Here is a 17749-nt window from a genome sequence, read left to right as displayed (position 1 = left end):
CAATATACAGGTACAGGATATGGGGCATAAATCATTTTGCAGATTTGCAGAGACACACACACACACACACACACACACACACACACACACACACACACACACACACACACACACACACACACACACACACACGACTACAACATAAAACAACTCCCCACCTGCTTTTCAAAATAAAAGACTTGTCAAAAAAGTCGGTTGTTCAAGCTCCGTTTTGTCTTCTAAAAATTATTTACCATCTTTATTAAAACGTAGCTATTAATTAGAACTATAAATTAATCATAAAGACTAAATACAATTTTATGAAATTTTTTAAGTCACTAAAGACATTATCTCTGTATGAACGACATTTTTTTAGCAATTATGTCCTCACATTATATGTTATTTTGTATGTTTATTAAACTGTTTCGCTCATATTAGATAAACAGCCATTTCCAACTAGTATATTATTTCAGGTTTTACTGTGCTTGATTCCCATAAACCTGATCCACACACACACGCTGAGCGCGTCTCCGCTGGGTGGCAGCCAAAGGAGGGTGTACAGGCAAGAATGGGATGGGGTGGATTGGGAGGAGGGGTATGCACTAATCACACTGTCCCTGTCCGGCTGTTCTTACAGACACGCTCACCAGCAGGAAAACAAAGAGCCGGAGATGCGCGTGGATTTACCGGAGAGCAAACAAAAGAGGAAATACGAAAGTAACGCCTGGTCAGATCCACACGGTTATGAAGTTCACGCCGGAATGTGGCGATCTGTTGCTGTCATTTTAAAGAAATGTATTAACATGGATGTCTGTATAACTGTTCGTACACTGATGTGTTCATGTGCACTGTGAGAGTTACACCACGCCACTTTAATGTTTTTATTTTTATGAGGAAGTTTGCTCTGGACACATTTCAGGAATTCGGTTTTCTTTATGGATTATATAGGAGAGTGGAACACATTTGGTGAGTAGTCTGGTGTAATATTACAGATATGAATTGTAGCAGCCTCAGTTGTGAATGTAGTATACTACCTAGTTGTTACTATGTCTGTCAGATATATATAAAATAATGCTAAATTAATGACAGGTTTGTTACACCATGCTGCATTATACCATTCAATTCACACAGCAGATCCTTGTTGGTTATGTGAACAGAACAGTAGAAATATTGACTTTTGGATTTAATGTCGATTTTTCATTGCCCTATTGTTTTTGAAACATTGTCATGAATGATTATGAATTAAATTAAATGTCAGGGCTGACAATGCAAAGTAATTTGTAACCCAATGGATTATAATATTTTAAAAACCACACACACACACACACACACACACACACACACACACACACACACACACACACACACACACACATACATACACTTCTGCCTATCTAAATGGGAGCAGTTATACACATAGTATATAAATACTATAACCTAGCCCTAACAGTGAAGCTTCTGCATATTTACATAAATATACTTTATTATTATATACTTTTTTTACTTTATTTTACACACACACACACACACACACACACACACACACACACACGTGTTGGGTTTACATGTTTTATGGGGACATTCCATAGGCGTAATGGTTTTCATACTGTACAAACCGTACTTTCTATCGCCCTACACCTACCCTACACCTAAACCTAGCCCTCACAGGAGATTGTGCAAACTTTTACTTCATCAAAAAAACTCATTGTGCATGATTTATAAGCCTGTTTCCTCATGGGGACCTGAGAAATGTCCCCACAAGGTCAAAATCTACTGGTATTCCTATCCTTGTGGGGACATTTGGTCCCCACAACGTGATGAATACCAGGTACACACACACACACACACACACACACACACACACACACACACACACACACACATACAAACTGTGCATATAATTGTTGATACATATCACAACGTCCCAATGATTCTAAGGAATCTGAAAGCGAAGACCAAGGTTCACAACAGGAAAGGAGGATTCCAATCCCAAGTTGTTTATAGGTTGGAGGGGAAGTGTTTTGTACACATTTTTTGGAAAAAAAAAACTGCCCAGCAGGGTATACTTGGGTGTCCTGTTGCGTAAGGGGATGTTTATACCTTATTGAAGTTTGAAATATCAGAAGGATGTAAAAATTATGAAACACTATCTCTCTTCTAATGGTAACCTTTTCAGCCATCCTGTTTCACCCCATGGGAAATCGTTTTTTTCATTCTGGCATTCATTAATGTTGAGCTTTGTATGTTTGGGATATCGAATTAGAGCACAGCAGCATAGTGGAGAACTTGACAGACCTGTCTGAAGGGTTGTGAGTCAAGCAATGTCAGTGACGGCAAAGTTCAACCTGACTGAAGAATTGTTGACTCGGGAAGTCGTGTTGACACACCCTTTCCCCACCAGTCCCAGCAAGCAATAGTCGTCATTTCACTGTCTGGGTTAACTATAAACCCGATATAGTCCGGCTATGTGTAACCCACTTCCAGCCCAAATAACCTTGAATTTGGTTGCATGCCTTTTTTTTTTGGCAAAATAACTAGTTAGATGTATGATATTCCATCCTGTAAGCAAACTCAGCAACGTTTACAAGGTTTTATGGTTCAAATTTTTTTACATTTTTTAATTGATGACTAGTCTAATATTGGGATATGTTTAGACGTCTATTAAATTTTCACTGACAGCCCAAATACAAACTTGTTTTAGCCTAGACGTCTGGGCTGTGTTTTCACGGCTAATAGAGGTCTTTTAGACCAAAAATTGCTTGCTGGGGTGCTTCCAGAATGGGTGTACCAAAACAATACCAGTGACTTGAAAGGATCTGGTTTGGAATCTCAGTTTAAAAATACACCCATTCTGGAAGCACCCCAGCAAGCAATTTTTGGTCTAAAATTTGCTTGCTGGGGTGCTGGGGTGCTTCCAGAATGGGTGCATTTTTAAACTGAGATTCCAAACCAGATCCTTTCAAGTCACTGGTATTGTTTTTAAATTGGGAGAAACAATAAGTAACGAAATGGCGTACATCTACGACTAATTATATTACTGTAATCTCATTATGCATTCCTAAGACATGCATATGCTTTTTGGAATCTGAAAGGTCAAAGTATATGGGACTTACTATAATTATGATATACAAATACATGTACTAAACAACCAGTCTGGTTGCACATTCAGCTCATGTTTTATATCAGAGTGTGGCTTTTACCTGGAAGAGCAAAGTCTAATGCAGTTGGAGCTGTACTGTGTGAGATCATTCCAGTACAAAGATCACTGCTTTTTCTTTTATTTAATGAGTTACCAGATGTTAATCAAGATGACAAGTGTTCATGTAGTTCTGAGGACTTTGTCTCCTACTAGATGATAAAGTTGGAACTTCACAAGAAATGTGAAACTGAAAGAATGAAAACAAGGGCTGGATGATACAGTTGAAGTCAAAAGTTTACATACACCTTGCAGAATCTGCAAAATGTAAATTATTTTACTAAAATTAAAAGGATCATACAAAATGCATGTGGTTTTTGAATAAGATATTTCACATAAAATATGTTTACCTGATAGTCCACAAGAGAAAATAATAGTTGAATAGTTCTTCTTACCTGAATGATCCACAGCTGTTTTTTTATGTGTGTTTGTGATAGTTCATGAGTTTTTTGTCTGTCCTGAACAGTTAAACTGCCCACTGTTCTTTAGAACAATCCTTCAGGTTCTTTGGTTTTTCAGTATTTGTGTGTATTTGAACCCTTTCCAACAATGACTGTATGATTTTGAGATCCATCTTTTCACACTGAGGACAACTGCGGGACTCATATGCAACTATTACAGAAGGTTCAAGTGCTCACCAATGCATTAGGAGCTGGGAGAGGGGGGTGAAAACATTTGAGCAGAATGAAGATGTGTACATTTTTCTTATTTTATCTAAATATTATATATATATTTTTTCATTTAGTACTGCCCTTCAGAAGCTACAGAAGATACTTACATGTTCTCCAGAAGACAAAATAAGTGAAATTTACTCGGATCTTCAAATTCAAAAAGTTTCCATACCCCGTCTCTTAATGTATTGTGTTTCCTTCTAGAGCATCAGTGAGCATTTGAACCTTCAGTAAAAGTTGCATTTGAGTCCCTCAGTTGTCCTTGGTGTAAAAAGATGGATCTTGTAATAATACAGTTGTCACGTATCTGGTCTTCCCTGTCATCATGAACTCTTGCACCACACTTCATGGACTTCATTCCCCACAAGCCACTGCACTAATCACTGCATGCACCTGGCCCTTGTTTCTCACTACACTGATTAGTTCTCACAGCTGCACCTCATCACTCTGACTGCATTTAAGCCACTCACACACACAGCCACCTTGCGAAGTCTTATCATTCCCTATGGTTGTTATTCTAAGCGTTTTCCATGTTTCCATGCTCCCTGGCCTTGTTGTTTCCTTAGTTTATTCCTGGTTTGTTTTGTTTGTCTTATTTGTTTTGTTTGTCACTTTGGACTGCCCTTCTGGATTTCGACCCCCCCGCCTGTGTTACGGATTACTCTCTGGATTGTCTTTGAGGTTACTGTTTGCCGATATTTTGACCCTGTCTGTTTGACCACGTCTGTTAAATAAATGCTGCGAATGGATCTGAACGTCTCTGACTCCTCCTTGTGACAGAAGACTTCGCCAAACCAGGATCCAGCGGCTTTGTTTCACCCCCAGCATCATCATGGACCCAGTCGACCAACTTCTGCTTCTCCGACAAGGAGATCGCCCCATCGAGGAATATGTTCTCCGTTTCTGTGAGTTGTTGAATAACACACCATTTTTTGATGAAGTTTACTTCAAGGACTTGTTTCGGATGGGACTGAATGAACCTGCTAAATCTATGCTGCCTGGAGGGGAATTCAGATGCCCACTAAGGGACGTTATTCAGTATGCGTTGTTGCTATGTGGCTCTCCTTTAACTGTGGGTGTTTTGGAGGAGTCACAGCGCAAGATGACCGCCCTTCCAGAGTCTCCGCTGGTTCCGCCCGGCCTTCCAGAGTCTCCGCTGGTTCCGCCCGGTCTTCCAGAGTCTCCGCTGGAGACGCCCAGCCCTCCTGAATCTCCGCTGGGGTCGTCCAGTTCTCCAGAGCCCGCTTCACAAGAGCGTCGTCCAGAGCCCGCTTCACAAGAGCGTCGTCCAGAGCCCGCTTCACAAGAGCGTCGTCCAGAGCCCGCTTCACAAGAGCGTCGTCCAGAGACTCCGCTGGTTCCGCCCAGCCTTCCAGAGACTCCGCTGGTTCCGCCCAGCCTTCCAGAGACTCCGCTGGTTCCGCCCAGCCTTCCAGAGACTCCGCTGGTTCCGCCCAGCCTTCCAGAGACTCCGCTGGTTCCGCCCAGCCTTCCAGAGTCTCCGCTGGTTCCGCCCAGCCTTCCAGAGTCTCCGCTGGTCCCGCCCGGCCTTCCAGAGTCTCCGCTAGTCCCGCCCGGCCTTCCAGAATCTCCGCTGGTTCCGCCCAGCCTTCCAGAGTCTCCACTGGTCCCGCCCGGCCTTCCAGAGTCTCCGCTGGTCCCGCCCAGCCTTCCAGAGTCTCCGCTGGTCCCGCCCGGCCTTCCAGAGTCTCCGCTGGTCCCGCCCGGCCTTCCAGAGTCTCCGCTGGTCCCGCCCGGCCTTCCAGAGTCTCCGCTGGTCCCGCCCGGCCTTCCAGAGTCTCCGCTGGTCCCGCCCGGCCTTCCAGAGTCTCCGCTGGTCCCGCCTGGCCTTCCAGAGTCTCCGCTGGTCCCGCCCGGCCTTCCAGAGTCTCCGCTGGTCCTGCCCGGCCTTCCAGAGTCTCCGCTGGTCCTGCCCGGCCTTCCAGAGTCTTCCCTGGTCCTGCCCGGCCTTCCAGAGTCTTCCCTGGTCCTGCCCGGCCTTCCAGAGTCTTCCCTGGTCCTGCCCGGCCTTCCAGAGTCTCCGCTGGTCCCGTCCAGCCTTCCAGAGTCTCCGCCGCCAGAGCGCCCTACAGTGACTGCGCCGCCAGAGCGCCCTCCAGTGACCGCTTGCTCAGAGCCTGCTCTTCCAGAGTCTCCGCTGGAGACGCCCAGCCCTCCTGAATCTCCGCTGGGGTCGTCTAGTTCTCCAGAGCCCGCTTCACAAGAGCGTTGTCCAGAGCCCGCTTCACTAGAGCGTCGTCCAGAGCCCGCTCCTCAAGACAGCCTTCCAGAGCCTCCGCTGGTTCCGCCCAGCCTTCCAGAGACTCCGCTGGTTCCGCCCAGCCTTCCAGAGACTCCGCTGGTTCCATCCAGTCGTCCTGAGATTCCTGTCTGCCCTGTTGTGGTCACGGAGCTCATGCATGGACTGTTCCCACCCACCCTCCCTGCTGCTCCAGTCCTGCAAACTCTGTCTCCTGACAGTCCCTCTGCTCACCCACATCCCACCTTCGGTGCAGAGGACTTGCCGTGGGACTGCCAGTCTCCATCGGTGTCCAGACTGAAGGATCCCTCACCATCACCTCCAGTCTCAGAGTCCTGGACTCCACCTCGGCCCTCCGACCCTGCGGCTCCACCCCGGCTCTGTGCTCCCTCGTCTCCGTTGTCGGCCGTCGGCCCACCAGCTCCTCCGGGCTCCATGGTCTCTCCGGCTCCGCCCCGGTCAGTCGTCGCCCCACCTTCGCCTCTGGACTCTACTCCTCCGGCAGCGCCTCGTCACTCCGTCCTGCCGGCTCTGTGGACCTCCTCCCTCCCGTGGGCACAGCCTCAATCCTCTGTCACTCCGGCTCCGCTGCGTACCTCCGGACCTCCATCTCCGCCGGGGTCGCCAGAGCCTTGGGCTCCGCCTTGGCCCTCCGGATCCTCGGTGTCACCTAGGACCATCGACTCTCCGGTTCCGCCTCGGGCTCCACCGGCTCCACCTCCGTCGGTCGGCCCCATGCAGGAGCCAACCCTTCCTCCACCATGGCTTCTCCCTCCGTCGGCTCCGCCTCATTTCGTGGTTCCAGTACCCCTACATGGACCTGGCCCTCCATCCCTCCCCCTGTTCCGCCTCCGCTCCACCACCCTCCAGGTTGTATAAGGTGGTTAGAGCGTCTGGAAGCCGCTCCTTGGGGAGGGGCTCTGTCACGTATCTGGTCTTCCCTGTCATCATGAACTCTTGCACCACACTTCATGGACTTCATTCCCCACAAGCCACTGCACTAATCACTGCATTCACCTGGCCCTTGTTTCTCACTACACTGATTAGTTCTCACAGCTGCACCTCATCACTCTGACTGCATTTAAGCCACTCACACACACAGCCACCTTGCGAAGTCTTATCATTCCCTATGGTTGTTATTCTAAGCGTTTTCCATGTTTCCATGCTCCCTGGCCTTGTTGTTTCCTTAGTTTATTCCTGGTTTGTTTTGTTTGTCTTATTTGTTTTCTTTGTCACTTTGGACTGCCCTTCTGGATTTCGACCCCCCGCCTGTGTTACGGATTACTCTCTGGATTGTCTTTGAGGTTACTGTTTGCCGATATTTTGACCCTGTCTGTTTGACCACGTCTGTTAAATAAATGCTGCGAATGGATCTGAACGTCTCTGACTCCTCCTTGTGACAACAGTCATTGTTGGGTTCAAATATACAAAAATTTGTGGGACCTGTAGGATTTTTCTGATGAACAGCAGGCAGTTTAACTGTTCAGGACACACAAGGGACTCATAAACAACTATCACCAAAAAAAAAAAAAAAAAACATAGCTGTGGATCATTTAGGTAACAACACAGTAGTAAGAATCAAGTGTATGTAAACTTTTGAACTATTATTTTCTCTTGTGGACTATATGTGAATGTATTTTATGTTAAATATCTTATTCAAATTAGTATTAAATAATAAATAACTTGCATTTTGTATGATCCCTGTTATTTTGCTAAAATAATTAACATTTTGCAGATTCTCCAAGGTGAATGTAAACTTGTGACTTCAACTGTATATCCATACTATATTGATTATTAGAGTTTTTGCTTTGGTTTTACGTTCAAAATCCACAACTTCTTCAATAATTTAGTGTGCTTAAACCCTGCCTCTTCAAGTTCACATTCATACGCCTCCATTTTTGTGTGCATCAATTGAAACATACAACCAAGTCACCACACTATATTTTTTCATATCTGATTAATTTGTTACACTCAGATATTCATCACATAATGATATTACAATTCATTGTGACATTAATATCACCCATTTATTGTCCATTAGTTGAAAATAATTATTTTGTGATATATATGAAAACACTTCACTGCCAGGCGATCTAGAATTGAACAAATGATTGAAAAAGGCTGTTAAAATGCATCAGTCATGTATAATGTCCTTATTTTTTGTTACTGCAGGTTGAAGATTGAAGGCCCTCGGTGACCCTGCTGCCTGGCCTTAGATTGGCCAGGTTGCTTTGGTTAAATCATCAAAACCAATCAAGATGTCTTCTCAAGAGTCTCCAAATGTGCCTCCAAAACCCGAGGTTAAACAAAGACCCCCGGTTCCCGTTAAACCATCCAATAATACCTCAGACACCTCATCTGTGGAAGGTGCAGCTTCACAGAGCTCTGTGAATGTCAAAAAGATAGTTGACAAATTCAGCCAGCCAGAGGCTAAGATTCCAAGTGGAAATACAGCAAAGAGCACCAGCATAGAAAAGAGACAACAAAGACTTCCTGCAATAAAGCCTAGACGCCAAACAAGAAGTTCTTCCCTCACCAGCGCAGACAATGCACCTCCTTTGCCTCCAAAAACCAGACAAAATCACAGTGGACAGAAAGACGAGGTGGACGGCCAAGAAAAACAGGATGGAGCGCTGAGTGCGGTTGATGGAGGCCGATCAGGTAGGGTGCATTTGCTTTCTTTTCAGGATTGGTTTGACCTATTTCTATGGAATATCAATGCTTGTTTCCAGTAATTTTCTTTTGCAAAATTTTAGATATGCACTTAAAGAAATAGTTCATCTAAAAATCAAAACCTGCTGAAATTTACTCACCTTAAAGCCATCCAAGATGTAAATGAGTTTAAAATTTGGAGAAATGTAGCCTTGCAATTAATGTTAGCAGTCAGAATCAGAGTTCAAAAAGCTGATAAAAACATTACAATAATCCAGTCCATCAATTTATGTCTTATGAAGCAAAAAGCTTTGTGTTCTCCAGTGAATTTTCATTTTTGGGTGAACTACTCCTTTAAACATGGTACAAAATTCAAACATCCTTAAAGTGTTTACATCTGTTGTCATTGTAACCTTCTGTGTGTTTGTATGCTGCGAGTAATGCACTCTAGCACAAAAACTCGAAAAACAAAATAGAGAAAAAAAAAAGAAATAAAGAACAAGTACCATTTACAGCATTCAATTAAGAAACACTGCTACTAGGCTCATATTTCATTGTTTTCAATCTGATTTTCTTCTGCCATTCTCGGTTAATGTTGTTAATAATCCTGGAGAGATGGAATGTAAATTGCTAGGTTGGTTTTTACAATCTAATTTTGAAAGTAGCTTTGAATGTGATGTATGTGTGTGACATACTTTAGGAATGCAAGCTATTTGTCTTACAGTAGTGTTCCTAAAACTGATGTCAGTTTCATTTTTTCATTTCAAATTCTAATTCAATGAAGCATGATATAGGTATAACACATGGGAGGTCATTTTGTTGTTAGTCAGTCGGTAGGATTATACGGTCTGTGTCGTCTGTTGAACGCATGGACAGATGGTTGTGGGGGGATAAAAAAAAAAACCTCTTGGAACTAATTATATTAAAACAACACTACTGTTCAAAAGTTTGGGGGCTTACTTTACTGCATTTTGTTTATGTGTATTTAATATATATATGGCTGCTTTTATTTGAGCCAAAAAATATATTGTGAGATATTATTACGATGTAAAATAATGTTTTTCTATTGTAATATACATTAAAATCTCATTTATTTCTGTGATCAAAGCTGAATTTTTAGCATCATTGTCTTCAGTGTCACATGGTTCTTCAGAAATAATTCTAATATGCTTTTTTATTATCAATGCTGGAAACAGTTGTGCTGCTTAATATTTTTTTGGAACCTGTGATACTTTTTTCAGGATTCTTTGAATAAAAAGAACATTTGTTCTCTTTTCTAACAATATACACTACCATTCAAAAGTTTGAGGTCAGTACATTTTTATTATTTTTTTATGAAAGAAATTGATACTTTTGTTTATCATGGATGTGTTAAATTGATATAAAGTGATAGCAAAGATTTCTATTTTGAGTAAATGCTGTTCTTTTTAACTTTTTATTCATCAAAAAATACTGAAAAATGTATTACAAGTTCCAAATAATATTCGGCAGCACAACTTTTGCCAACATAGATAATTCTAATAATAAATCAGCATATTAAAATGATTTCTGACGGATTGTGCGACACTTCCAGAACAAAAATTTAGAGATAATGTATTTACCCGCTTGTCATTTAAGATGTTCATGTCGTTCTTTCTTCAGTCATAAAGAAATTATGTTTTTTTCAGGAAAACATTTCAGGATTTTTCTCCATATAGTGGACTTCTATGGTGCCCCGAGTTTGAATTTACAAAAGGCAGTTTAAATGCGACTTCAGACGATCCTAAATGCAGTTGTAAATGATCCCAGCCGGATAAGAAGGGTCTAGCGAAACTATCGGTTATTATTATTATTTTTATTACAATTTATATACTTTCTAACCTCAAACGCTAGACTTGTCTTGCTCTGCCTGAACTCTGTTTTGTCCGGTTCAAGACACTTAGGGTATGTTGAAAAACTCCCATGAAGATGAGATAAGATGGGTGTTTTTCGACATACCCTAACCTTTTCCTCGGCTGGGATCGTTTACAACTGCATTTGGGATCGTTTGAAGAACTGCATTTTGGAATTTCAAACTCGGGGCACCATAGAAGTCCACTATATGGAGATAAATCCTAAAATATTTTCCTTAAAAAACAAAGAAAGTAAGACATGAACATCTTGAATGACAAGGGGGTGAGTACATTATCTGTAAATATTTGTTCTGAAAGTGAACTTCTCCTTTAAGACTGGAGTAATGGATAACGAAAATTCAGCTTTGCATCACAGGACTAAATTATATTTTAAAGTATAAAAAAATAGAAACCATTATTTATTTTACATTGTAATAACATTTCGCAATATTACTGTTTATATTCTGTATTTTTTATCAAATAAATACAGCCTTGATGACCGTAAGAGACCTTAAGTCTTACTGATCCCAAACTTTTGAACAGCAGTCTGTATATATATATATATATATATATATATATATATATATATATATATATATAATGGTTTGTGTCTTGTACAATTTAATTCTGAGAAATTGAATAATACGTTTCATAACAGGGAATAACAATGTGTTGTAGAAAATGTCTGTGACTTTTCTGACTCAGTGACCTGCAGAAAATCACCAGATATCTAACCACTTTGAAGTGAAGGCTTTATTTGTTTAGCGTTTTTTCCGCAATATGTATTAGGGTTGAACAGCATGACTAATTTTAATATTACCAGAATGGTGTTTATATAGTTGTTTTTTGGTGGAAAACCCTAATTTCTGGAATTTTACATTTTTCTTTTATCTCATAACAAACACTAAATGACAAAACAATTGGATAAATATGATCAGAAAATAGAAAATATATTTTTTGTATTATATGTGCAGTACTAAGTCATGTGAAAGCAATGTTACGTTTTGTTAGTAAAACTGCCTCACTAAAGACTTGAGCCTTTTGTCTAGATTATGATAATAACCATTACCAGAAAGGCTGTTCCAAAGTTTAAGAGCCAAAACAGGAAAAATCTTGACCTTTTTTTTTGTTTTATCTTACTTTACTTTCCTGTTGGACATAATCAGAGAATGTATTGTTCATAAAACTCTTTTATAATGACAATTTTGTGAACTGAGCTAGTTTGACTGTCTTGGAGTCAGTAACATAAAAGTGGCCTTTGTGTAATTTACGTGATAATTGTCAGGGTTATGTCTGTGTTTTGTCCTGTCCTGTTCAGTTCTCCTAGTGTTTTTCCCCCCATGTTTCTAGTTCATTTGGTTTAGTCCTTGTTTCTCCCCCTTTTGGTTAGTCCTTTTGGTTCCTTCTATGCCCATATTTGTATTTCTCCCTCGTCATCCTGTTATCTCGTTTGTGACCACACCCCCGTTTCAGTGTATTTAAGAGTCTGTGTGTGCACTCCCCAATTGTCCGTCAATGCTTGCTGTTACCTCTGTTTGCTTGTGTTCATGTGTTCATCTTATACTCCCGGTTTTTGTTTGTTTGCTTTAGTTACAGTGTCTTGTTTTAATAAACTTTATTCGTTTATATACTCCGGTTCTCCTCTCCATTACTCCACACCTCAACCCCGCCTGGATCGTGACAATAATTGGGGTAATAAACCAGAGTCCCACCCTTAGGTTCATGCATTCAGCTAGTCCAGATTCCAAGTTTTCAAGTTTCAAGCAGGTCAGTAGTGTAGTGAGATGGCAGAAGGGATAAAAAGGGCATTTGGCAAGATCAAGCAAAATGTATTTGATGCCATTGAAGATCTGCGGGTTAAGGAGGGGGAAGAGGGATCAACACAGCGCAAAGGTTCCATGCAGAAGTTGACGGCACTGATAACGGCGGGCTCAAAGGGTGAGGTGCACCAGTCGAAGCAGACAAGAGATGGTAATCTAAGATCTTATACACTGGAAATGGGAAAGGATATGAAGGAAATGGAAAAGGATATGAAGCCTTTCAAGAGCAACTTCGGTCCTGGAGAACAAACTAAACAATGTCTTAAAGATCACTAGAAAGCTACATGCATGTATGTTTGTTTAGGGTTGGAGCTAAACTCTGCAGGACAGTGGCTCTCCAGGAACCTAGTTGTCCAGTCCTGGTTTAGAGCATTGCAAAGACATACATGAGACTACTAGGGGTTGTAGATCAGTCTTTACTGCTGCTTGTTTACAATAATTTTATGTAAGGGCTAAAGATGTAAAAGAGCATCTGCAAGGAAAAGGTTTTTAGAAATGTACTCTTATTATATTTACTATATTTGTTTCATATACACTACCAGTCAAAAGTTTTTGAACAGTAAGATTTTTAATGTTTTTTAAAGAAGTCTGTTCTGCTCACCAAGCCTGCATGTATTTGATCCAAAGTACAGCAGTAAAATTCTGTATATATATTTGAATATATTTTAAAATGTAATTTATTTATAAATGTCTTTATCAATACTTTTGATCAATTTAAAGCATCCTTGCTAAATGAAAGTAATCATTTCTTTCCAAAAAAAAAAATAAAAAATTAGACTGACTCCAAACTTTTGATTGGTATAGCGTATAATGTTACAAAAGTTTTTATTTCAGACAAATGCTGAAATTTGGATCATTCTATTTATCAAAGAATCCTAAAAAAATGTACTCAACTGTTTACATATTATTAATAATAATAATAATAATAATAATAATAAAATATTGAACAGAAAATCAGCATATTAGTATGATTTCTGAAGGAGCATGTGACCATAAAGAGCAGGGGTCACCAAACTTGATCCTGGAGGGCCGGTGTCCTGCAGAGTTTAGCTCCAACTTGCCTCAACACACCTGCCTGGAAGTTTTAAGTATTCATGGGTACCAAAGACGTCACTTCCGCTATGCTCGCCGCCATGTTTGTGTCCGATATGACAACAGACACAGCGCATCTCAATGAGATTTAATAATAAATTGAAATAAGAAATTACTTTTTACTACTACTTCCCACACTGTGTATTTGACTTGATTGTATGTTTAGGACAAAAAGTGTAAATTGTTGTGAACGTAGTCGCTCGATGAAGGCTTTAAGACCTTGAAGAATCCTCTGCCGGCTGGTCACTAACTTACTTCACAGCGAACGGGACTCGCGCTGACGGCACTAATTCCCACAGTCCGAGCTTAGATGTCGGCAAATTAGTTTTGGCGAATGCAAAAAAATGAGATTATTGAGCATAAGCGCAACATCCAGCAAGCCAAGAAAACATAAAATATACCTGAGGGAAGACGTCTTTCACGTCTTGTGTATTCCTAAAACTGGATCTCATTATTGAAGCACAAATTCAAGCACCAAAAGCATGAGATTTCTTTATTTAAAATATGCATTTTTATTCATTCAAGCTATATGGCTGCAATAACATTTTAGTTTAATTTAGTTTATTACACCACTTGTGCAGCCAGTCACAATTCACAATGGTACCATTTACTTGGGACGATGGTTTGTGTGTAACTTGTGTGCCATTTTTGTATGACAAATCATTTTTAGAGTAATTGTACATAAATAGTTTTAGCAAAACAAATATGATTATTTTTGAGAACCCTTTTACATGTATATACTTTACTGCAGGCGTTGCAATGACGAACGCTATGTAGTACAATAGTTTAGCGTTTATTATTTAATTTTCATAATTCACTAAACACCGCATAATCTAAAACACCTTCAACTATAAAACACTCTTGCTCTTAAGCCAAATGAAAACAAATAATTTACGGCATCTGGATGTACTGTAAGTCACTATTCTCTGCATTAGCACTGTTTTGAACTTGCTCTTTGAATGCTTTCTTGTTTACTAAATCTTTGGACTTACGAGTTGATCGGTTCAAAATGATGTAATCGCAAAAAAATGTTTCTTTTCATTTTAAGGCATTATTTTCGTTATAATGTACTGATTCACAATCTTAGTCAATATTTAATTATTATTCCAGTACTCTTATTGTGCCGAAAAAAAAACCCTGCTTTGGAAAGCACCTGCGTGAATGACACCGGTACGCTATATGCATACCGACCCACTTCGAGCACTGCTGAGATCTAATAAAACTGTTGTTAGTTTTTTTTTTTCTGATGACTGTTTTTACAGCTAACTGAACAACATATCCCGGGCATATTGTATACTTGTTGTGAACAGTCTGGGAGTTTTGTTGATCTTCCTCTGGTAGTTGCGGCTGCTGTGACCATAGACTGAAACAGGTAGCGCGGACACAAAAATGGCGGCGATAAACTACAGTGACGTCACATGGAACCTATGGATACCTATTAAGACCTTGATTAGCTGGTTCAGGTGTGTTTGATTAGGGTTGAAGCTAAACTCTGTAGGACACCGGCCCTCCAGGACCGAGTGTGGTGACCCCTGATAAAGAGCATCATAAAGGAGTAATGATGTTAAAAAAATTGCTTTGATCACAGGAATAAATTACATTTTAAAAATGTCTAAATCGAAAGCAGTTGTTTGAAATGGTATAAATATTTCACAATATTACAGCTTATGCTGTATTTTGGATCAAATAAATGCAGGCTTGGTAAGCAGAAGAGACTTCTTTAAAAACATTAAACATCATACTGTTCAAAAACTTTTGACTGGTAGTGAATTTGTTTGGAAATCTGAATATTGGAGAAAGCCATATTCATAATAATATTTTCCTTTTGTTGACATAGTAGAGAGAAAAAAAAAAAACAGGTTTGCCTGTAGTGTCTTGCCTTAATTCATAAATACCACAGCAGTTTATAACCCAAGCTCAAAATACCCAATAGATCATTTTTAATAGCTTGCTAAAATGGCCACTTTTAGGGTACAAGCCAAAACGGGGCCGTTGCGGTTGACTTCACATTGCTTTCATATGCAATTTTGAACTACCACAGTCCTATTTACGATCATTTTGGTAACACGTGAAGGCAGCATCAGTAAAAACAGGCAGAGACAGTGGTAGCTTTAGCAACATTAGTCTTACAGAGTGCCAAGAAGCTTTTTCAGAAAGGCAATTTGGAAAACAAACGTGTGAGACTTACTAGGTCTGGAGCTGACATTCATGCACAAAGTGTTGGTATTGATCCCTAAACATATAGGGGACTTTACAGATTTTTCCCAGGACATTTCCTTCGAAAATGAAATTTAACAGCAGTGTCCTCAGCGGCTCAGATGGAGGGTGTCTATGGAGACTCCTGTGTTTGTTGGTGCATAACAAAACATAAGACTTGAAATTCCTCTTTGGTGCTAACATTGTATATCTCCAGCAGCTACAGCAAGAAAACAGTAATGGCAAACTAGGGGTGTGCAGTACTGACAAAAATTTATATCTCAGCGATATTTTCTGGGATTTTATCGATAATAATAATTAGACAATATTTTGCTGTGTGTGTTATTGTGCTTAAAGACTACCGTGCTGACTCCTAAAGTTTGTAATAATCTTCATATTATGTGTGGTCAGTTCACAGCAGTGATATAAATTATTCTTTCCCAATAAGTTTTAATTGATTTTGACATTTTATGGGCATTTTTACCTTTATAAAGCCATTTTTTCTAAACGTGTGCATCATCTTTTGAGTCAAATTCTCACATTTAAGGTGATATTTCATATCGGTGCTATAATAAAAAAAAAAAACTTAGAAATTTTACCATTTTTTGGGGAGTAAAATGTATAAAATCAAGCAAACTATATATGAACAAATCCCTATAGACAGGATATAAACAGGAATAAAATGTAAAGTCTGGTGTGTGTAAGTGTTACTGAAGTGGAGATTTATGGCACAGTCTAGGAGAAAAAACTCATTTTAAGAAAACAGCCTTTAAAAATATGGATTGTAATTGAAATCTATTGACACAAATAGATAAAGTGCTATAAAATAAACACTTAACAGTGTCTTTTGGGTGTTTTCTTTCCACTAGTCTGAAACACCAAAAAGCCAAAAATCTCAAACTTGACAGGTGCATGAAATAACAGTGTTTTTCCCCTAAATCCATCAATTATAATAATACATTTACACTGTTACCAAACAAATGAAATCAGTATCAACAAAATTCATCTTTGCAGAAGTTGCATATTAAGTGCCCTTTAGCTGTATTTACACACGTTGAACCAGCTAAAACCAGCCTAGGCTGGTTGGCTGGTCTTAGCTGGTCTTAGCTGGTTTAAGCTGGAAGTAGCTGGATTTAGCTGGTCTCCCAGCCTGGTCATACTGATTTTTGAAAGAAAAGATGTCACTCTTCATGTGATCCCTTATTAAAAAAAACCCCCAGCTAAAACCAGGCTAGGAAGTAGCTGGCTTTAGCTGGTCTCTCAGCCTGGTCAGGCTGGTTTTAGCTGGTGGTTTCTCAGCCTGACCAGCCTGGGAAAGTGGCCAAAACCCCTCTAAAAACCAGCCAACTAGCCTATGCTCGTTTTAGCTGTTTTTTTCACAAGGGATATTGATTAACTATATGAAATTATTTAATTATATACTATTTTCTGCCCCCATATCTTGAATTATGTGAGCATTCTATGCGTTTTTACTAGACTTCAAAGTCCCTTTAAGGCAAGTCATGTCACTCGGTGGCCATCTTTGAAATGCCTGTCGGGCATGCAAGTGCAGCTACTATCTTTTTGAATGGGGAAACATCAGATTCTCCAAAACTGTTCACCAAGTTTAGGATTAAATTTCATATTTGAAATCTCCAATGAAATCTGACAACAACTGCATCATAAATATTGTTCCTTGTACTTCAGTAGCATTAAAGGGATAGTTTACATAAAAATGAAAATTTGATGTTTATCTGCTTACCCCCAGGGCATCCAAGATCTAGGTGACTTTGTTTCCTCAGAAAAACACAAGCGAAGATTTTTAACGAAAACCGGTGCAGTCTGCATGCAAAGACAAATCCAAATTACACCCTGCGACTCGTGATGATACATTGATGTCCTAAGACACGAAACGATCAGTTTTTGCGAGGAACTGAACAGTATTTATATCATTTTTGTGTGATACACAGCCACAACCATCTGTCATGAGCACGAGCTTATCATCCGGCTCGTTACATGTGAATGCGCAAACG

At 40.1% G+C, this 17749-nt stretch overlaps 1 protein-coding gene across 1 annotated transcript in view; it reads left to right on the top strand.

The window, feature by feature from the left end:
- Positions 1-619: 619 nt before the first annotated feature.
- arhgef15b (Rho guanine nucleotide exchange factor 15b) overlaps positions 620-17749 on the top strand; it is a 32546-nt gene continuing 15416 nt past the window's right edge. Inside the window, exons 1-2 of the mRNA XM_073828317.1 lie at positions 620-945; positions 8279-8767. Of these exons, the coding sequence (XP_073684418.1) occupies positions 8365-8767 (403 nt within the window). The 5' untranslated portion in view covers positions 620-945; positions 8279-8364. The remainder of the gene's footprint in view (positions 946-8278; positions 8768-17749) is intronic.

The sequence above is a fragment of the Garra rufa genome, chromosome 22, assembly GCF_049309525.1.
Source record: "Garra rufa chromosome 22, GarRuf1.0, whole genome shotgun sequence".
Classification (NCBI taxonomy): Eukaryota; Metazoa; Chordata; class Actinopteri; order Cypriniformes; family Cyprinidae; genus Garra; species Garra rufa.
The sequence above is the reverse complement of the archived record's forward strand: the minus strand, read 5'-3'. Positions and strand labels throughout refer to the sequence as shown.